We start from the raw sequence: 19987 nt of genomic DNA, 5'->3' as shown, positions 1-19987 counted from the left end.
GTTGAGTATTTCCTCTGAATCCACACCTAAATACTTGTAAAAATATTTTTATTATACACACGTGTCAATTTGGAACATTCAAATATATTTACAGGCAACAGGAAATATACTTATCGTACAATTCAAACAAACTCAAAGATGAACACAAAGTAAATCTCCCTTACATAACAGTTGTTGTTACGGCTCGGTGACTGTCCTCTGAGCCGCCTCTCGATCCATCATCATACTCTGTACTATGGAAAGTTCCTAGTGTGTTACATTCTTTTTATTCAGCGAGCACAGAACTTCACTGAAGTTCTTCAGACCCTTTTCTGGACTGTCTCCTCAGGCATATCACCACCTTGCTTCTCCTTGGTGAACATGCCTTTGTACAGTGCCTTCTCTTTTTGGTAGTCTTTGCTCAGCTTTTCTTCTACCCTTTGCAGTTGTCTTCTTACATTAGCATCTGTGAGGTGGGAATTAAAAAGAACACTTCACATTTGGTGTCTTGTAAAATACAGTTTCATATAGTGGGACTGTAATAAAGAAGCTCAATGTTTTAAAATGTTTACACCCCACCATTAGGTTGGCTTTTGCTGGCTTGAAGAAGGTATTGCCTTGCAGCCTGCGCGTCACCTAACTCAAGTGTGGAGACTCCAGCTCTGTAAAGTGCTTTAGTGTCAGTAGGCCGCCACTGAAGGACGCGCAGACTGTACTCTTGAACCCGGGCGTAGTCTATACTTTCCCGCTGGAGAAGGCAAGCTATTGGAAGAATAAATAAGTACAGAAATTAAAAAAAAATTATTGTCAAATGTAGGCCTCTTTCAGTTCAGGAGGACAAGTAAAGAATTAACAACCATGACATTTCCATTGAATCCTAATGCATATAATGCTTTGTGGTTATCATCATGTGGTGCATGCATGTTGGTAAGTAATGTTTGAGAGTTGCTTAAAAAATGCATAGGCATACTGAATGGATAAAAGATGCCTAAACTGTATACTAACAGTCTCTACTTATACATACATCCCGTGAGATCACTTTATATGAATTTATTATTATGGCCTCGCAATATGAAGCTCTGATAACACAGAAACTACAGATCCCATAATGCAGTGCACATCTGAATTGAAGCACAAAAAAAAATTTCGAGCTGCTTCACAACACGTTTGCCATCGAAACTGCATTATGGGATCTGTAGTTTCTGTGTTATCAGCGCTTCATATCGCCGGGCTACAATAATAGGGATCTCCCAGGTTTGACACCCCTGCAGTATACAGATCTGTTGTTAGCACTATAATGTGTTGTACCATGTGATACCTGCTAGATTGTTGTAGCAGTCAACCTGTGTGTTTCGCAAGAGCTCCTGCTGCTCGCTGTTAAGGACAGGCGCCTGTTGACCAAAGGCCTGGATCGCAGAGGTCACGTTTGAGTCCAGACCCCGCAGAATAAGCAAGGCGTGGTGGTATCGACCAATGGCAGCACGCCATTTTTTGTCCCGGTAAAAGGCGTTCCCTTCCGTTTTCAGGCGAACCGAGTCTTGCAGCTGGGCGTCAAGGCGAGATGTTGAACAGCAAGCAGACAGCTGCTCCGTGCCCACATCAAGCACCTGCAGGGACAACACTCAGGTCACGTACTTACACCATGCCAACTTCCATCGCAGAAGAAAACATGAACATTTCTGAAAAAATATTTATGCATATATTGATTGGTGATGTCAAACCAAGTCTTTTTGTAATAATTTTGTAGTAGCTTTGTCGTCATCTCGGTCATTTGACAACATGAAATAACGTCTCCCAGGACAAAGGCGAAACAACAGCAGATAAGCGCTTCAGAACAACAAGATAACATGGGGGGTAAAGAAAAATATCTGTGCAAACTTACTAAATATACCTAAAAGACAAAAATAGCCAGTAAGTGTAGGCAGTGTAAACATCTATAAGCACTAATTTCATGCAATTTCACAATGCAAATATTGAGCTCATATAATATTGCTCATATACCACAAGGCCTGCTTTTAAAAAGTACCGATTGTGTTTATTTTCAGCGTAATTTTACACGGTTAATGGCGCAGACAGCTGTCCAGGTGCGACGTCTCGTTCTTCATCTGGGCAGGCAGACATTTCACTCGAGATACTTCGGAGTCACGCGTCCATTCTGACCGTTTGAACTTTTTTAAGACCGAGCCAGCGTCACCGCGGGGACAACGTGCGCCAAAAGACGGAACCGAGATAAGAACGCCGCATCCTTCAAAACGAATCAAACGTGTACCTTAGTCTCCATTGTTCCGTGGCGTCGCTTTTTTATTTTTTATTTTATTTTTTTTATGTACAGAACGGCACGAACGCAAGCCCCGCTCCCGTTCCACTTCCTCTGCGGTTCACAGTGCAACGCCGACGAGCGGGAGCAGAGCGCCCCCCGCTGGTCCACCAGTCGCGTTACAAATAAATTAACCAACTGACGCCGACAAAAACGTGGTTCGTTAAAACATGTGCACGAACAAATGCTAGAATTTCGTTGACACGGGCTACAGTAGGCATGGTTCACGTCCGTTGGGAGACTTTGTTGGACAAATTACAGACTATCTGTGGCCGTACTAGTCGTTCTGCTTTCATTTTGTCATTTGATGTTTTATCATGACAAGTGGTACGTTATAAATTACGAATAAAAATGCATACATTGAGGATGGAACTTTTAACACAATTTTCTATTTTATTTAAAATACCCGAGATCGAAGACCCATGAGCAAAACTCTTAACCCTGAGTGCCTCCTGTAACTACTGATCGTACGTCGCTCAGGATAAGGGCGTCTGGTAAATGCTGTGAATGTCTACACGCGTAGTCGCGCGTACGTGCGTGACGTCAGCCGATCGGAACCCGGTCGTTGCTCACCGCGCATGCGCGGCGTATCCGGGGCTTCCGCACAACGAAATGCCGCACTTATTTCACGCCAACGGCGTTTGAAAAGCCTGCCGCTGCGATTAACGTCCCCGAGATGGAGCTCCGGCGCCGGCTGCTGCTGGCCCACTGCGCCGTCCACACCCTCTCCGTCCCGCTCGGACTGCTGGTGGTCGTGCCGCTTGCGCTCAACGGCTCCGCCTTCAAGGGCCGGTGCCCGCTCTTCAGCCAGGGCTTCTGGAGGACCGACAACAGCACCGGGGCCGCCGCGTCGCAGCTGGTCGTCCGCGAGTGGGGCCCCCCCGCCGCCTGCCAGTTCGCCACGTTCGCGGGGGTCTTCACGGCTCTGTACGGGGCGGCGCAGGGGTGGAGGAGCCTGTTCTACCTGCACCGCGGCCACGACGAGTACGCGCCGACCTGGCGGCACCATCGCCGTCGAACTGCGAGCTTGTTATAAATGCATTATAACGGTTCCTTTCGCTCTGTCTCTCGGCAGCACCCTGTTTTCGTCGTTCCTCACCCTGCTGCTGAGCGTGTGCGTGCTCTGTCTCTCCGCGGGGGCCAGCGTCACCCTCAGCCTGGGTTTACGGTCCTGGTGCGACACCGTCACCGACCGCAACGCGCGTCTTTACAGGTCTGTTGCAAAAAGAGCATCGATTAAACTTCCAAAAGTTAAAAAATAATAATAATTAAGGGAGCCGTTTGTTCGATTTCAAATGAAAAAAAACAACAACACATTTTCTGTAGTTACAAGGGATTTTTCTTTTATATTTCTGTGTTTAACATTTTATGACTGATAACTGAACTAAGCTTTTGTACTTAATTTTTATTTTCTTCTTCAGGTAGGGCTTTTGAGGGCTATACCAAATCTTTGTTGAGTTGACGAGCCAGAATGACTTGTACATCTAATTGTTTAGCCCAAATACCAGTGAATGTGAAATTCTCATTTCTTCCAGCTGTGCCGAGTCCCAGGCGATACCACTGTACCTGGATGTCGAGACGTCATCTTTCTACTCAGAACTCACCTGTGCACAGGTGTGTATTTCGCATCTGGTTGAAATGACGTGACATCCAGAGTTCAGGCGCAATTTAAGATCCTTTGCACTTTTCTCACACTGTCTCTGTCTTCCTCCCAGATCTCTTTGTGGTGTGTGACTGTGCTCTGGCTGGCCCACGCCATCCTCTCTTTCTTGCGCCTGTACCATTCCCACAGTCGGCAGATCTCCAGCCCCTGCTTGTCCAGGGAGAAGGAGTTGCTGCTTGGACAGGCCTACTGCACCTGTTCGCACCCTCACGTCGGCCATGAGCTGCCCAACAGCCAGCACACGTCCACAGTCTTCATCTAATCGCCCAATCCACTTTTAGAAATCAGCTTGAAATCTGCAATATATATGAGCCATTCCACTTTAATTCCTTCCCTTTTTATTCCTTTTTTTAAAACCATTTAAATTCCTGAATTATTCTTGTGTGTCTGTGTGAAGCTCAGTCAGCATCTTATCTAAGCAACAACGTGAAAAGTGTATTACATGTGAATTGACTTGCAGTGCACTTAAATTTAGTTTTTAATAATATATAGAATTTCCCCCAGATTCCTTTTTGCACTAACAAACTGTTCACTCTGCATGGAAATCTAGCCAATGTGTGTAACAGACACCTGAAAAAAAGCGCTGTTGTTCAGCATTAATGTGACGTTTCTCATCCAGCTCACGCATAACGTTGTTTGCATCCCATAGTTGATAACATGGTGTTGTTAGACTTATGAATGCTTCATGGATCCAGTATTTATTATGGGGGAATGCATGCATTTGTGTGTCCAGATAGCTTGCTTCCCGAAGCTTTTATTTCTGTATAATTTGTCAATATTTTTTGTATTGGAACAGTAATTATTGTGATTTTAGTCACAGTTGCACTGTTTAAAATGTTGTCTCATATGAAGGTTTTTACATGATGTTGTTTGTGTTGAAGCAGCTGCTCTGGCAACAGGGTAGAAGTATTGGTCGGAATAATCATAGCTGTGATGACACACAGACAGCAGATAAAGAAACTGGAAGAACGGTTCATTTTTTTGCACTTTGGTTCATTGTGCAGGTAATATATTTGAATAAAATAAGAGTGTTGTCCAGTGGTTTTTGAACTACTGCTTAAAACAAATAAAGTTAAATAACATTTTGTGTGTGTTTTTTATTATCATGGATTTTGTTGGTCATTTTAAGTTAGATCTTTATTAGTCCCACAAGTGGGAAATTGCATTTGTCACGGCTAGAAAAGTGGATAGAACAGAGGTAATAATTATGTATATGTATTTATCTACAAATGTACAATCGGTATCTACACATGTACAATATGCAAAGTCTGACTAAATTAATACAAACATAATCAAAACCCTGTAATGGCTGTTTGTTCTTTAAATACATGTAAATGTTTTGACATTCATTTAACATTTAAACTGACGCGGAGTTGAGCGTCCCAAGAAAAACAGCCAACTATAAAGGAAGGGCCTTTTATCACATGATTAAAATTCATTTACAGGTTTCTTTTGTTGTGAAGTGTGATAAAAATGTCTTCTTTCTTCCAGGGACCATACCATACTACGATAGTTTATTAAACAAACACACCGATTCTTTTAATATTTAAAGCTGGGAACAGACGCGTTTTAATGGCACACGTGAGAATCTGTTTTCAGCAGTTTTGGCGACGTTTTTCCGCTCTTGAACGGAAGGAAGGACTACGGAACCAATCAGCAAGCGCCTTTTGAAGGCACCGTCCAATAGATGCAATCCTTTTAAAGAAGAAGGCGGGGTATTTTCAATCCAGCCAATCAGCGAGCGGAGGTCTTTCTTGAACGCGTTCTGCTGCTTGTTTTGGTTGTCGGTTGTAGGCGAGTTTGGAGTTGGTCGTTGGTTCCTTTCACGTTTGTGCACAATATAAGTTAGATATAGATGAAACTCTCCGAAATGAAGAAGCTCAAAGTGGCCGAATTGCGGTCCGAGCTGAAGAGCCGGGGTCTGGACACGAAAGGTCTTAAAGCTGAGCTGGTAGTCCGGCTGGTATCCGCCATTGAGTACGAGTCTTCGTTAAAACTTCGTCGATGTTCTGAAGGAGCCGACGAGGCTGAGCCAAAGTCCAAGGACGAACTGGGTCGGGATCCCGGTGAGATGGATCGAGAATCTCCCCAAAAAGGAGACCTTTTTCCACAGCCATGCAGTCATGATGATGATGATGATGATGATGGAGAGAGTCTTCAGGACATGACTGCAGCAGACTTTACTCCTATTCCACAACCCCCCCACACACATTGTGCTCTCCAGCCGTCAGGAGTATTGACTGGTGGAAACAGTAATGAAGTTGAAAGTGGGATTCAGGGGGACCCTGCGGACCAGATCACAGGGGGCTTCTGTAAGCGGGTCTTTTATTTGCTTCCAGCCCATCTGCTACAGTTTGTTATTTACTGTGGCTTCTCCCCCTTTTTCTTCCTGGCTTCTGGTTGAAGTGTCCCAAGGTCCAGCGGTGCTGAAGGAAAAGGGCCGTCATGAGGTCCAGGGAGGGAAAGGCAGGAGCTACTACGAGTTTAAAGAAGAGATCCAGTATATCAGGTGAGGATGCAGGATGTACTGCAGGATGCAGGTAAAGTGGAGCTGGGTGGAAACATGCATATTACAGAGCCAGTACTGTGCAAATTGTTTAGGCGGTAGTAGAACTAATAAAAGGTTCATCATCAGGACTATTTAAAAGTGTGAAACAAATAATAATGATTTAGATGTGACCAACTGTAATGGTGGCAGGGAAGATGACACAGAAGCGGGTGCTTCCAACAGTTCATAATAAATCATATTGCACGTTCATCAAACAATAAACTAATAGGCATTAAAAAAAAACTAAAAATGTTCAATCATTTTGCACCTTGGTAACCCTTAGCTCCACCCCTTCCCCAGCACCCGGGAAACATTTAAAACTCCCCACGGTCCTTTCCTGTCACTAAACAACGTCAGCTTGTTCCTATCTGGTGATCCAATAACAAAACTAACATATTGTTTATTCCTGAGGAGAACTGCACACTGATATGGCTGTTTGGAGTTTTTACACTGATAACAGACCCCAGCTCTGTTTCACCAACTAAACTAAACGATTGCCTACAAGCTAAAGTCTACAGGCAGAGAACAATAATGCATTGCTGCTCAGAGAACAATAGAACAGAGTCTCGTTCTCTATACACATCGTGTCATCATTGGCAAGACATTTATCACAGTATATATTTCCTCACCTGATTTTTTTTCCTCAACTGATTTTTGTCACTTTCTCTACCCACACAGTCATTGTTTTCATAAATTCTGCAATAAGCAGAATTCTGTATTTTTGTTTTGGTTATGTTGACATAATTGCTTGCACCTTAAATAAACAGCGATTTTGTTTTCACTTGTTTGTATTGGTGCATAAAGGCTTTTGGACAGTGCTGTATTTCATAGTGTTGACCCTCCATGCGATATTTATACATTGTATTGCATCAAGGTGTCACTCGATGGTCACGTGATCCACAAATATTAGTTAAAAAAAAATCTCTAAACCCCCTGGTAAAAAAAGATAACAATTCTTTATTACCGACTTTGGTATGTTTTTCTAAAACCATTTTAGAGAGGAAGGACTGTCCAGATGGTTGTTGAATCTGATTATGGTTTGAATGATCAGGGCTTATTGGTTAATTTGATTATTTCTTTAAACAGGGCCAAGACACCGCAACCAGAAGCTATGGCAGAACAGCGGCAGAAGGAGGAGGACAGCCATAATGGCCTGGTTCGACTCGACTCGTGTGAGGTTTTTTTTTTGTTTTGTTTTTTCTTTCCCCACCCTAATTTTTTTACCATAAAAAACAGCTTACTGCAGATTCCCAATGAAAGATGTTCCACATTTCAGAACTCCTTTCTGCTCCTGTACTGTAGATAACAGTGACCTGCACTTTGAGGTGGGTCAAGACGGACGCAGTGGACAGCCCCTGCTCTGGGAGAACTTTCCGCTCATGCGTTCCGGCTGTCGTCTGACTCACGGGGCTAGGAGCGGCAGCATTGGGTTCGAAGCCAAGGTTTGTAGGTGTTAGTAGCCTAGTGGGTAAGACACTCGCCTAACAACCAGTAGACCACAAAGTTCAAGCCCCATTCACTACCATTGTGTCCCTGAGCAAGTCGCTTAACCCTGAGTTTCTCCAGGGGGACTGTCCCTGTAACTACTCATTGTAAGTCGCTCTGGATAAGGGCGTCTGATAAATACCACAAATGTAAAAATGTAAATGCTGACCCGTGGATGTGTTATTTTCTTTTGTCAATCAGCTTGTGAAGAAGTTACCTGCACCTACTCTGTATGACTTGTCAGACCCCCACCCGCACGTCCTTCGGCTCGGCTGGTCAGTCGACGGCTCCACGCTGCAGTTGGGTAAGACTGGAGAACTTTATGCCATTTGCAGCTCAGTGTGTGACTGCTCATATTCGAAGATTTCCTGCGTGTTGCGCTTCCTCAGGTGAAGCTGACCTGTCGTTCGGGTTTGACAGTAGAGGCTGGAAAGTGACCGGTGGAGGGGAGGAAGAGTTTGGAGAGCCTTTTTCAGAGGGTGACGTGATTGGCTGTTATGCGGTAGGGTTTTTTGTTTTTTTTTTCTGTAAGGATGATGAAATGAGAAGCAATTAACAGGTCAAATGCACGTTTGTTTGTGTTTTCATCCTCAGTTCATCAGTGATTTTAAGGAAGCAGAGCTCTCTTTTTACAAGAATGGACATTTTCTGGGCGTGGCGTTTCGTGTAGATCCCACCACGCTGGCAGGCCAAGCCCTCTATCCCCATGTTCTCTGCAAAAACTGCTCCGTAACCTTTAACTTGAACCCTACGGACCAGCCCTGGCACCCTGTTCCGACCGGGTACACGCCCCTCCACGTCCTCCATGCTGAACTGAGGATTCGTGCCCCGCGGGAACTGGCCTTACAGGAAAATTGTGAAGTATGGTTGAATTTATTCAGTCAGGACCTGTGGCTGAAATCCAACTGCAAATGTCTGTCTGCATGTCCCTGAATCCCCTGCATCTGCCTGTGACAATTAAGCATTGATGAAAAAAGGACTGCATGCTCGCTAAAATATTTTAATATGGCTGTTCCAATTTAATAACAGTCAAAAAAAATTTAATGGCCCTCTGGACTTGACTGTCTGTCCCACCGCAGGTCATTCTGATGGTGGGCCTGCCTGCCAGTGGTAAGACGCACTGGGCTCAGGGTCACATGTCCCAGCACCCCGAGAAACGATACAACCTGCTAAGCACCAACTCCATCCTGTCCTGCGTTAAGGTCAGTCTTTGCCCGTCCCCTGTCGTGGTTTTAGAATCCCATGTGATATTTTATGGCTTGTGGCGATGTGCTTTGTGTGTTTAAGGGGACAGAGCGATGGGCGCCGAGTGACATTGTTCTGCAGCAGGCGTCGCGGTGTCTGACTAGGCTCATCGAGGTAGCGGCTTGTCGGAGACGGAACTTCATCCTTGACCAGGTGAGACTGGAGAATGCCTGCCGTCTTCGTGCTTCAACCCCCCGTTCCCTCCTTACCCTCCTGCTCCCTCTCCAGGCAAACATTTACCCTTCTGCCAGGAGGCACAAGTTGTTGCGTTTTCATGGTTATCGGAGGCGGGCAGTAGTGGTCTTCCCATCAGACGAAGAGTGGAGGAGTCGAGTCCAGCGGCAGCGTGAAGTAGACGGTGAAGAAGTGCCCGAGTCTTCACTTCTCAAGGTCAAAGGTCAGAGTTTCTGAGTCTCTTTTCTGATTAGGACGAAGCGTCAGGGCGGTTAGTAAAAGTTTGACCGTGTCTTGGACAGTCAGTTTTGTGCTGCCGGAGGTGGGAGATCTCCTGGAGGAGGTCACGTTCGTGGAGCTTTCGTGTGACGCGGCACAGAAGCTCCTATCTGGGTATAAAGAACAGGCTCGCCAGCTCCTGCCAACTCCGCCTAAACGCAAGAAACCCAGGAGACGACACGTCAACAAACATTTCAGGCCGGGGCCAAGGATGTGGTGTGCTCCTTACGGTGAGAGGGATCTTCTGTAGATGGTCCTTGAAGCCTTGCAGGGAAATTTCTAGTGCATGAGATCCAGCTGCCGCTCTGAACAGGTCCATTTGTTCCTCTTGCTGCCTTCAGGGTGTCACCATGGGTGGAGGAATCATCTGCCCTGCTGGGGGCCCCCACACAGACAGGTTTGTTACATAAATGCTTATTATAAATGATTTGTGGGTAATTATCAGATAATCACAAGTGATTTTTTTTTTTTTCTTTTTTGTACGGGTGGGAATTTAACATGTTAATTGCGATTAATTGATTTGAGAGAAAAAAAAAACTACACATTAAAAAATGCATTTAGTCACACTTTGCATTTGAAGGAAAGGGGATATTTTATCAATTCACGGTTTCCTGGTACACCGATTATGCTGATGCACACACCAGAGCTACAAAAAAGACCAGGCTTCAGGACCTAAATTACTATGTCCATGTCTATTATTTGATTCTGTTGCCCACTAAAACAGTTTTACATTAATAATAATTTGTGCCTTTGGGGCATTAAATGTGATTAATCAAGATTAATTCATTACAAAGCCTCTAATTAGATACATTTTTCTTACCCCTGGTTTTCTGCCATTTAATTTATAAAAGAGTCAAAGGAATTATTTTTTTACCTTTATTTCACTTTCACTTTCTTGTCTCTCGTCTTCTGGCTGTTCTGTACTGTACCTCAGGTACCTCCCTGCTCAGTTTGTAAAAAGTTTGGAAAAGAACCAGGATCAATTCGAAGGGATCTGTCTGTACTTTGTTTCAGGACGTTCCTGATCCTGGTCCAACGCAAACGGTTTTTGGGCCATTTGACACTTGCAGCTATCACACACATGGGGATTTTTATTGCTGGGTGAGTGAGTTGCTTTGTCTTTCCCCTACACACAGCCAAAGATTTTATTCAAGCAGTAGCACGATCTGGGCAAGTGGGATTGAGTGGGTGGAAGGTTTCAAATTAGAAAAGATGCTGCCTGGATACTCTCTCCATAGAGACATGCTCGTTGAGCGCTGTGCATGAATTATGGCATAGATGAATTCATGAATACAAGACATGATGAGAATCCTGAGTTTTGACTTTCTGCTTTTCAGTGTCATGGAAACCTGGGTTACCTCGGCAACAGAAACTACATTTATGGCACCGATCAGGAATAAGCACAATTCATTTTCAAATCATTCAGAACTTTTTTTCCCAGAGGTGTGAGGAGGGATAAAAATGTTTAAAGAGGGTCTTATGTACATATGCATTGAATTCAATGTTCCTTCAGAGTAGTAATTTTTTCCAGAGAGGAGAGACTTTTAAGTGCTTCCAGTATGCCACCATGTGCCAGTTGAAAATAAACACTCATGCTTTGGCACTGGACCTGAGTGTTTCATTAGGGCTGCTTCCTACTCTTTAGAACTGGTCCCTCAGAAAGCCATTTTTGGGTTCAGGGATGTGTGTTTTTAAACTAAAAAGACTTTTTTTTAAATACACAATGCTGCATTATTTTATAAAATGGTACATTTTCACTATCATATTCTGCCAAACACGTGTGTGTGTTGAGTCACATTATTATCTACAGGTCATAAGATTTATCACTACACATTTGCGTAGTGATCTTAAGGGATGGGTTTGGTTTTCTTGAACCTATGATTACAAAAGCTGCAGAATTAGATTTGTATTTAATATTTATATAAACTGTATTGAAATACAACAGACATTTTGAGAAACAAAGATGGTTTTATTTTAAGCCATTTGAAAGATTGGTATGTCACGTCTCTGCTACAAATTGTATAATAAAAAAATAATAATAATAAAAAAATGCTCATCTGTGTCATTGTTTTATTTTGTTAAAAGTCCATCACTTTTCTGTACAGCATCACTGCTCCTTTGGCTGAAGGGCAAAGTTCTGACCACAAGGGGGCGCTTTCATCCAAGCACAGCAGGTCCTGCCGTAAATGTAAAAAAAAATGTAAATCTTATTAAACGCACCACAGCTGTGACCTCTGGCTAAAGCCTCTTAGTTTTTAATAATGTTGATAGAGGTAGGACGTGGAGATTATTGCACCGCACCTCAAATTAATGGTACCTGTGTATAAGATGTTGGGTGGTAGTAGCCTAGTGGGTAACACACTCGCCTATGAACCAGAAGACCCGGGTTCGAATCCCACTTACTACCATTGTGTCCCCGAGCAAGACACTTAACCCTAAATTGCTCCAGGGAGACTGTCCCTGTAACTACTGACTGTAAGTCGCTCTGGATAAGGGCGTCTGACAAATGCTGTAAATGTAAATGTAAATTTATGCTGTTGTGCTTGAATCGACCCGGAGCTCACATAGTTGGCCAGTGAACACATGACTGTGTGGAGTTGTGCAGTGTTATGTGGACGTTGATACCTTCTCAGTAAGGAACATGATGTCTGTAGACTCATGAGCCTCAGGACCTCCACGCCAGTAGAACTCTTGCACCTCCTTGGCTGTAAGAGAACACCTACAGAGGGGCGGGGCAGGGTATAGTTATTAACCACACCATTGCCATACAACGTTTATTCATTTCCAGGTAATAAGGATTCAAAGCACTGGTACCTGACGCAGAACTCGGCACTCGGTCTGCCAGCGCTGGTGTGGTTCAGCGCAATGCCCAGTAGCACTGGCTCACCCAGAGAACTTAGCGGAACATTCACCTGCAGACACAGCAGGATCCGTAGGACTGTAGATCCACTTCAGTACGTTTCTTTATATGTTCGTTTCCAATAATCCAGCATTGAATCGAGTTCTGTTCAGTGAAATGACACAGATACGTGGAGAGACTCACCTCGTCTCGAATCTCGGCACAGACGGACATGAAGATCTCTGCGACAACAGCTTTCTCCTTCCCTCGCAGAAGGTCTATGCTGATGCACGCTTCACTTGCTCCCTCGCACAGAGTCTGGAGATGAATGGGCCAAAAGTGATAAGGAGTTCCTCAATCAGCTTTTCTTTTTTTTTTTTTTTTTTTTTTTACTTGTTAACGTTGTTATAATTGAAAACCTTTCCACCTTGGGTTCTGGATGCCCCCCTGGTATATCCAAGAGTCCTGTGGCTTCCGCGACCCTCTGGCTCCTTCTGAGTAGCACCACCTGATGGTCAGCAGTTGTCATGACTGCCCCTACGCCTAAAGGCTGGGCCAATAAAACCTGTGGGTCTCCAAATTCGTCTTGCCCTCGTCTTTGGAGGACTTTAGCATCACGGGACCAGTTGGTTCCTAGATAATCTTTGTAGCAAGTGAGGCCTAGCTGGAGGCAGAGTCGAATCTCATCCTTCTGACATCCATCTTTCTGTTTAGATGGTTCTACTTTCAGATGTGTGAAGCCAGGCTCCTGGCTGATTCGTTCACTCTGTAGCTCCCCTCCGTCACAGACACAGTTTGGGAGAGTTTCTGGGGTCTGGTCTATGATGATTGCCGAGTGCAGTCTGAATTTGGCTCCGTTAAAAATCCAGGGTTCTTCTGCTATTCTTTGGCTCCATTGTGTCTCTATCTGCTGGTCGATGTGTGAAATGCTGTGCCTGTTAAACCTGTAGCGATATGGTATGTGATGCTTTAATAGTTTGACTTTATTCTTTTAGCAAGATTCACTTGGCTTCACAACAAAAGTAAACCATTTGATTAAAAGTAAATGTACTGATGGTGCCCATTAATATCATGTAGATGTATCTGAATTTAGAACTCATAAATGTATATATTTACCTGGCTGAAAGCTCCACTTGGACGTGTTGTTCTCTAAGACCCCGCCAGGGCGCGCAGTGCAACATTACAGACACTTCATGTTCTTTTCGCGAATTAACAAATTCCATGTTTACGCTCTGTGTAAAAAAATAATAATAATATAAATTAATTGACATGATCTGGTTGGATTAATTGGACGAACAATAATTATGATTTCATTACACGGTGACCAAAGTCACGTGACCAAACCCGGAAGTAGTTTTACTGTGCCCAAACACAGTAGGTTCTTAGCTAACATTTTCTGCTGTTTAGGACAACATCGTATGCTCCCTTCAGACATAAGCGACTTTATAGTTTCTGGTTTTTAGTACATGGGGAAACTAGGCCAGCTTTCTGCTATGCTTACCCAAGCATACGTTTTTAACTGTCTGTCCACTGAAAAAGTAAAAAAGCTATGTGGTTGGTGTAAAGAATTACATTCATATCTAGATAAGTATTTTGCGAGGCATCATGGATGCATCTAGTGAAAACGTTTTAAAATAACCAAAATGTATTTTTTCTAAACAAATATTAAAGCCCTATAAGAGCACAATTGGGCTTACTGGCTTCCTTACCTGCGCGCCGGTTTGTAGTATAGATAGATGTGTTTCTAACATGCAGCCGAAATAACTTATGGCAGAAGTATCGATCCAGCGGGCTAAAGTTTAATCTGCGTCGGTGAGCGCAACCTATTGACGTGGACTACATTTCCCACAATGCCCAGCGGCAAGCTTCCGGGTTAAAAGTTGGGGGCGTGTTCCCGTTACAAAAGCAATGTCAACAAACCGGCGTTGGGTAAGTTTTTAGCAACTCAGCACAACGGCGTGAAATGAATGGCCTGATTTGAAGCGACACCAGAGCGCACATTTGTTACACGACGCCTGGTTCCGCACCTTCGACAGTGAGCGTGTTTACATGAGACGTCCTGCAGAAAACCACGACCGCGGGTCTGCAACGTAAATGACGTTCAGATGGAGGCACAGAACAGCAAACAACAGAAGTAGAACCCAAGGGAAGGTCGAGGGGGAGTGGGGTCGGGATTTCGGCCTTTCGTGTGTTACGAATAGGTATTTGTGTCATCATCACCAGATCCCCTTTTTGCTGCTGCTGACCAGTAAGTTGATTTGTTATTTAGATCATTCTGTAAAGAGCAACTAGTCATATTATTACAATCTGTAGAAATAAAATCGTCTTGTGAGGGGTTTCATTTGAGCCTTTTGAATAGACATAAGTCACTCTCAGAAACAACCAACAGATTCATTAGTTCAGTTACTCTACCTAACTCTAAACTTGTTGTATGTTGTTTTGTAAGCCCACCTTCGATGTTTATACATAAATTATGAAAACACATACGGTACAGGCCATTTACATATACAGGTCTTTATTTTCATGACCATTTACGTTGGTAGATTCTCACTGATGGCATCAAAACTATGAATGAACACATGTGAAGTTATGTACTTAACAAAAAGAGACCTGGACTCCACAGTCACAATCGAGATGGTTTGGGGTGAGCTGGACCAACAAGTGCTAAATACCTCTGGGAACTCCTTCAAGACTGTTGGAGAACCATTTGAGGTGATGACCAAGAGTGTGTAAAGCAGTAATCAGAGCAAAGAAACTAGAATATAAAACATGTTTTCACTTATTTCACCTTTTTTTGTTAAGTCCATAACTCCACATGTGTTCATTCATAGTTTTGATTCCTTCAGTGAGAATCTACCAACGTAAATGGTCACGAAACTAAAGAAAACACATTGAACTTTTGGCCTGTACTGTATACTTTTGAGAATATTTTTAAAATTATTTCTTTCCATGTCTCCATGAAGTTTAAGCAGTAGGATGCAGCTGGAAGCTCACCTCCGTCTTTGCCACAACTGCTTTTGGCTGTACGGTGGCGTCAAGCTGCTCTCCACGCATTCTGCTGTGAACAGGTACGGAGAGGAACATTCACAGTGACCGTTTCGCTTGATCTTGTCTTTGTGTTAGTCACAAACCGGGGCGCCGAGGGAACTGAAGAAGGTTCCTGCGAGCCAAAAGCTTTCCTCTGCTCCAGAGTCAGATAACAGAAATCTGTTTATAGTGCTACTGTACACCCTGCTGAATCTCTCCATACCCACCGCCTGTACATCCATGGAGATACATCTGTTTTCTTTATGAACAGTTGAGCCTGAGCTTCTTTTTGTTCTTTTGTTCCCCACTCTCTCCTGTCCTGCAGGTCCGCAGCGAATTACTATGACCTTCTTGGAGTAAAACCAGACGCTTCGCTGGAGCAGATAAAGACAGCATTTTTCAACAAATCTAAAAAGGTGGAGATGCATTCATGTCAGTTATACACTCACTGGTCACTTTGTTAGAGACGAACTGTGCAGAGACTTCGTGTATCAGGCTGCACTGTCCAATAAAACAAATGGCTGAATTATGTTCGTAGAGTCGCCCACCTGCACCAGTGGGCAGCAGATGGACTCTAATGAATCTAATGAATTGACCAAGTGCAGGGAGTGCATGGGGGACAATGATTTACATTAATTTGGCTTGTCCAAATTATCCCGAAAGTAGTGCGGTGCTGTGGTTGCAGTACTGAGGCGGTAAGGCAGCTTCTGAATAATACATTGTAATTTAGAGATAAATCACAGATCTTTATTCCCACAAAAACACACATTAAATGTGTTAACATTACATACATTAGTGTCATTTGTCTAAAATGTATTTATTTCTGTCCCCAAGAGGGCAGTGGGGCGAAATGAAATAAAATAAAAGCGGCCATGTCCCTTAATGGCTAGATAAAAAAAAAAAAAAAAAAACTTTCTAGGTTGACCTGCTGTGTTTTTCATAAAGAATCTTCCTCCTGCAGCAGCACAGTGTATTTTGTTTTCTCTTTGTTTGTTACAATGTAAATGATATCAGATGAACAGATGAATGGTCTGTAGTGGAAAATTATGCTTCACTGTAGACATGCACTCAATGGAAACTTTATTTTGTACTTTTGACAAGCAAACACAACTCTGAAATGTATGGGGAAAAAAAAAAAAAAAGAAGCAAAAGTTGTTCTTGGCCATGTTGATAATCGTCTCATGAGGCTGATTATGATGACAACATCACATGATGCCTGGAGACACTCATGGTTAAGTGTCTTGCTCAGAGTCACCATGGTGGTATGTTGGGTTTTGATCCTGGGACTTTGCGGTCATCTGGCTTGAAGGTGAGTGTCTTACTCACCACAACACCTACCGCAATAGAGGTTGTGGGTTCACCTTTCATGGCTGCCCACTGCTCATTAAGGATGACGGGTCAAATGCAGAGGACACTTTTTGTAGCGCCGACGTGCTGCGGTGTTTCACAGTGACAGTCACTTCACTTGCACCTTCATAGTGAACCCAGCCCCATTCCCCTCTCCATCCCTTCAGCTGCACCCAGACAGTGACCCCGACAACCCTGCCCTCCACAGCCAGTTTGTGGAGCTCAGCGAAGCCTACAGAGTCCTGAGCCGAGAGGCCAGTCGCCAAGAGTACGACCTCCGTCTCAGACACCCGTACCCGTTCGGCAGCAGTCCTGCTTCCGGGCAGACGAGCAGCAGTAACCCCAGGTCATGCTACTGTCATGCACCCACAACTTGTTTTTTTTTTTTTTTTTTTTACTTTTTAATAAATATGAATGACACCTTCTGTGATCAGTGCAGAGACGGCTGAGCGCGTGCGATACTGGGAGCAGTTCCGACCCGCGCAGGAGAATAACACTGAGGACTGGGAGCAGAAGAAGAAGCGCAACAGCCGCTTGGTAGGATACTGCGTCCTGGCCATGCTGGTGAGCATCGGCGCTCACTGGGCGGGCTTCAGGTGAGTGGATTCGCCATCGTGCCATCCGGTGAGACATCAGCGTGTCTCTTTTAAATAAACTCGTTCGTCAGCGACAGGCGACTGCGGTTTTCTCTTTTTTTTTTTTTTTTTTTCCCCTCCCTTTGCTCAGATAGAGCAGATTTTTGTCACAGAGCCCAGATAAATCTTCATTTGTGTGTGCTCGCGGCGGTCCCTGGACACCTCGGCTAATCTGTGTTTTCACATGCAGACGTAGCACCACCGTGTTTGCTCAGGCTGGGACAAAATAAAATGAAAGTGTGAATGTTGCAGAGATGGTTGTTGTGATGGAAACTCTGATTTCGATTGATGGCGTAGATCGCCCGGTCAGGTGGGAGGTAAATGTTTTCATCTTAAGAGGCAGAATTGTGTTCTTCTTCTTGTTCTTTTTCAGGAAACTGGAGGAAGTCCATAACAATTTTATGGATGAGAAGGACCGAGTGATCACTGAAATTTACAGAGAGTCCAAAGAGCGAGCCAGGTGCGTAGCATCCTGGCCGTGCGGTGGGGTGGTAGTTGCCTAGCGGGTAACACACTCGCCTATGAGCCAGAAGACCCAGGTTCAAACCCCACACATCGTGTTCCTGAGCAAGACACTTAACCCAAAAAAGTTGCTCCAGGGGGACTGTCCTCTGTAACTATTGATTGTAAGTCGCTCAAGACCTTCCTCTTTAAAGAATATTTAGATTAAATTGTAATTTTCTTGTTGTCGAATCTACAACAGAGTGAATAAAATAGATGTATTCATAGTTGGGGTCCTAGTGAACCGGAATTGATCTCTTCATCGATGGTAACTTAAGCACGTTGTAAGTCGCTCTGGATAAGGGCGTCTGCCAAATGCCGTAAATATAAATGCACAAGGGCGTCTGATAAATGCTGTAAATGTAAATGTCTTTTCATCATCTCGATGTGGTTGTGAGACATTTTTGCCAAGCTTCACTACAGATTTGCCAGATTTCTTAAAACAACAACAACGAGGATGAAGCGGTGTACAGTACAGGCCAAAAGTCTGGACACACCTTCTCACTCAATGTGTTTTTCTTTATTTTCCTGACCATTTACATTGGTAGATTCTCACTGAAGGCATCAAAACTATGAACGAACACATTTGCACAGCCATGTTTTCATGCCACAATATAATATGTGGTACGTTGGAGCATGTCCACAGATGTAATGTCTGCTTGCTAATTATCTGTATGTTGATGAGGAGGAACAAACTACCGACCCATTCCTTGGTGGGTGTGTAGAGGAAGATGTACTTTAAAAGGGGGAGGGGCCTAGAGCCATGATTGACAGCTCTGGCACACCCTACTTCCTCATTACTGTCAATAAAGAGTATAGCGTTTTATAGAATCCAGTTAAAAAAAATCTTGTTTTTCGCACAGAAATATCCATTTGACTCAGATCAATGGACTTTGTATTAGAATTTTTTTTTCTTTCCCCACAGGGCAAACGGATTCAAAAAGCAGACGGAGCTCCTAAGACAGAAACACGCCGAATTTCTTGAGAAATACAGAATTCGTACCAACGGGGGAGACAAATAGAGTGGTGCACTTGAACGGTGACTTCACAGACTGCAAGAGAAACCAGAACTTGACTTCTTCTAGACCGGAAGTCCATTTTATTAAGCGAGTTTGCTGGCCCCTGGAGTTGTGACCACAATGGGGGGAATGGTTTTGGTTTGATCTTGGCCAAAGGTCTTCGGAGTGTGGAAGAAACATTTAGTGATGGGTATCTGTGGACCGCATGGTTGATACCTTGTACCTCTGTGCTCTTATTGAGGAGGAGAATATTCCTCACACACTTTCCACTGCTGCCTGGCTTCATCGTCCCCTTCACCCCATTCAGCATGCGATCATGTAGGGAGGGTTTAAGCTTATGGCTCGGATATTTAGGTATGGTATTTATTACCTATTTTGCAGTCATTTTAATTTACTGTGACATTAACGAATGAGTGAAAATGTCACTTGACATTCAATGTCATGTGACCTTCAGACCCAGACTGAACCCCTTTTTCACAGGGTTCGTTTCATCTGATTGGAACTGTTCCGCTTGCCAGCCACTTTAGGAAAGAGTTAAAGACACCCTGAGAGTGAAGAGCCAGACTGTATGTACACCTTTACACTATTAGAATGCAGGAATTGCGGCAGATTCAAAGTTCTCGTGGCCAGAGATGCCTTCGGCTCTTTGAGAAAATGAGTATTTTCTTTTGTGGTTTTATTTCTTGCCATGTTTGCATCATTAAACATACATAACACCCAAGTTGTGTGTGTTTCTTTCTGTTCCTGTCCTCTTTCCAAAGCAGCTTCTAGAAAATTTCTGGATCAGCCAGTTTTAAAACAGTGTCTGTTATGGTGTATGGCATCATTTTGACACACATGGGGACTATAACAATCAGTTTATCATCCCCCAACACACACACACACACACCTTTTGGTTGTACTTCCAAAAAGGACGCCTTTGTTTTCCA

At 43.8% G+C, this 19987-nt stretch overlaps 5 protein-coding genes across 7 annotated transcripts; 3 read left to right on the top strand and 2 right to left on the bottom strand.

Annotated features, from left to right (window-relative positions):
* Positions 1 to 31: 31 nt before the first annotated feature.
* Positions 32 to 2363, bottom strand: LOC114768138 (tetratricopeptide repeat protein 9C-like). Its single transcript, XM_028960268.1, has 4 exons — positions 2249 to 2363; positions 1298 to 1586; positions 559 to 741; positions 32 to 445 (listed from the first exon to the last, which is right to left on the bottom strand). Exons 1-4 carry the CDS (start codon positions 2258 to 2260, stop codon positions 300 to 302), a joined length of 630 nt encoding a protein of 209 aa, XP_028816101.1. The 5' UTR covers positions 2261 to 2363; the 3' UTR covers positions 32 to 299.
* Positions 2364 to 2855: 492 nt separating this feature from the next.
* Positions 2856 to 5044, top strand: LOC114768137 (transmembrane protein 179-like). The gene is made up of 4 exons (XM_028960267.1): positions 2856 to 3280; positions 3372 to 3509; positions 3832 to 3910; positions 4012 to 5044. The coding sequence occupies exons 1-4, from the start codon at positions 2973 to 2975 to the stop codon at positions 4219 to 4221; spliced, it is 735 nt and encodes a 244-aa protein (XP_028816100.1). The 5' UTR covers positions 2856 to 2972; the 3' UTR covers positions 4222 to 5044.
* Positions 5045 to 5732: 688 nt separating this feature from the next.
* LOC114768431 (heterogeneous nuclear ribonucleoprotein U-like protein 2) lies at positions 5733 to 11719 on the top strand. 2 transcript variants are annotated; one of them, XM_028960701.1, is made up of 14 exons: positions 5733 to 6271; positions 6366 to 6468; positions 7594 to 7679; positions 7810 to 7949; positions 8194 to 8296; positions 8382 to 8494; positions 8587 to 8853; positions 9072 to 9194; positions 9280 to 9390; positions 9466 to 9634; positions 9714 to 9920; positions 10032 to 10087; positions 10625 to 10791; positions 11028 to 11719. In XM_028960701.1, exons 1-14 carry the CDS (start codon positions 5815 to 5817, stop codon positions 11137 to 11139), a joined length of 2214 nt encoding a protein of 737 aa, XP_028816534.1. In that variant the 5' UTR covers positions 5733 to 5814; the 3' UTR covers positions 11140 to 11719. The 2 variants fall into 2 exon arrangements, with proteins under 2 accessions (XP_028816534.1, XP_028816536.1); XM_028960703.1 differs by having other exon boundaries at positions 10705 to 10791; positions 11028 to 11705.
* LOC114768432 (uridine diphosphate glucose pyrophosphatase-like) lies at positions 11639 to 14371 on the bottom strand. The gene is made up of 7 exons (XM_028960704.1): positions 14239 to 14371; positions 13646 to 13761; positions 12957 to 13473; positions 12734 to 12847; positions 12505 to 12602; positions 12316 to 12409; positions 11639 to 11867 (listed from the first exon to the last, which is right to left on the bottom strand). The coding sequence occupies exons 1-7, from the start codon at positions 14278 to 14280 to the stop codon at positions 11769 to 11771; spliced, it is 1080 nt and encodes a 359-aa protein (XP_028816537.1). The 5' UTR covers positions 14281 to 14371; the 3' UTR covers positions 11639 to 11768.
* A 22-nt stretch (positions 14372 to 14393) lies between these two features.
* On the top strand, positions 14394 to 19779 carry LOC114768430 (dnaJ homolog subfamily C member 4-like). 2 transcript variants are annotated; one of them, XM_028960699.1, is made up of 7 exons: positions 14394 to 14458; positions 15493 to 15597; positions 15882 to 15972; positions 17071 to 17249; positions 17338 to 17499; positions 17912 to 17998; positions 18965 to 19779. In XM_028960699.1, exons 2-7 carry the CDS (start codon positions 15506 to 15508, stop codon positions 19059 to 19061), a joined length of 708 nt encoding a protein of 235 aa, XP_028816532.1. In that variant the 5' UTR covers positions 14394 to 14458; positions 15493 to 15505; the 3' UTR covers positions 19062 to 19779. The 2 variants fall into 2 exon arrangements, with proteins under 2 accessions (XP_028816532.1, XP_028816533.1); XM_028960700.1 differs by having other exon boundaries at positions 14412 to 14777.
* The last annotated feature ends 208 nt before the right edge of the window (positions 19780 to 19987 follow it).

The sequence above is a fragment of the Denticeps clupeoides genome, chromosome 18 (genome assembly GCF_900700375.1).
Source record: "Denticeps clupeoides chromosome 18, fDenClu1.1, whole genome shotgun sequence".
NCBI lineage: Eukaryota > Metazoa > Chordata > Actinopteri > Clupeiformes > Denticipitidae > Denticeps > Denticeps clupeoides.
The sequence above is the reverse complement of the archived record's forward strand: the minus strand, read 5'-3'. Positions and strand labels throughout refer to the sequence as shown.

Bases quoted from the DNA above. Each gene is read 5' to 3' on its own strand.
- LOC114768138 (XM_028960268.1), bottom strand. The intron at 742-1,297 runs GTATCACATGGT...TTCTTCCAATAG, and splicing joins CTGCTACAACAATCTAGCAG to CTTGCCTTCTCCAGCGGGAA. The intron at 446-558 runs GTGGGGTGTAAA...CCCACCTCACAG, and splicing joins CAGCAAAAGCCAACCTAATG to ATGCTAATGTAAGAAGACAA.
- LOC114768137 (XM_028960267.1), top strand. From the start codon at position 2,973: ATGGAGCTCCGGCGCCGGCTGCTGCTGGCCCACTGCGCCGTCCACACC. The intron at 3,281-3,371 runs GTACGCGCCGAC...GTCTCTCGGCAG, and splicing joins CTGCACCGCGGCCACGACGA to CACCCTGTTTTCGTCGTTCC. The intron at 3,510-3,831 runs GTCTGTTGCAAA...CATTTCTTCCAG, and splicing joins CGCAACGCGCGTCTTTACAG to CTGTGCCGAGTCCCAGGCGA.
- LOC114768431 (XM_028960701.1), top strand. From the start codon at position 5,815: ATGAAACTCTCCGAAATGAAGAAGCTCAAAGTGGCCGAATTGCGGTCC. The intron at 7,680-7,809 runs GTGAGGTTTTTT...CCTGTACTGTAG, and splicing joins CCTGGTTCGACTCGACTCGT to ATAACAGTGACCTGCACTTT. The intron at 9,195-9,279 runs GTCAGTCTTTGC...TGTGTGTTTAAG, and splicing joins CCATCCTGTCCTGCGTTAAG to GGGACAGAGCGATGGGCGCC.
- LOC114768432 (XM_028960704.1), bottom strand. From the start codon at position 14,280: ATGTTAGAAACACATCTATCTATACTACAAACCGGCGCGCAG. The intron at 13,762-14,238 runs GTAAGGAAGCCA...TTTTTTACACAG, and splicing joins TACTACAAACCGGCGCGCAG to AGCGTAAACATGGAATTTGT. The intron at 12,410-12,504 runs GTACCAGTGCTT...GCCCCTCTGTAG, and splicing joins AGTGCCGAGTTCTGCGTCAG to GTGTTCTCTTACAGCCAAGG.
- LOC114768430 (XM_028960699.1), top strand. From the start codon at position 15,506: ATGCAGCTGGAAGCTCACCTCCGTCTTTGCCACAACTGCTTTTGGCTG. The intron at 17,250-17,337 runs GTCATGCTACTG...TTCTGTGATCAG, and splicing joins ACGAGCAGCAGTAACCCCAG to TGCAGAGACGGCTGAGCGCG. The intron at 17,500-17,911 runs GTGAGTGGATTC...GTTCTTTTTCAG, and splicing joins GCTCACTGGGCGGGCTTCAG to GAAACTGGAGGAAGTCCATA.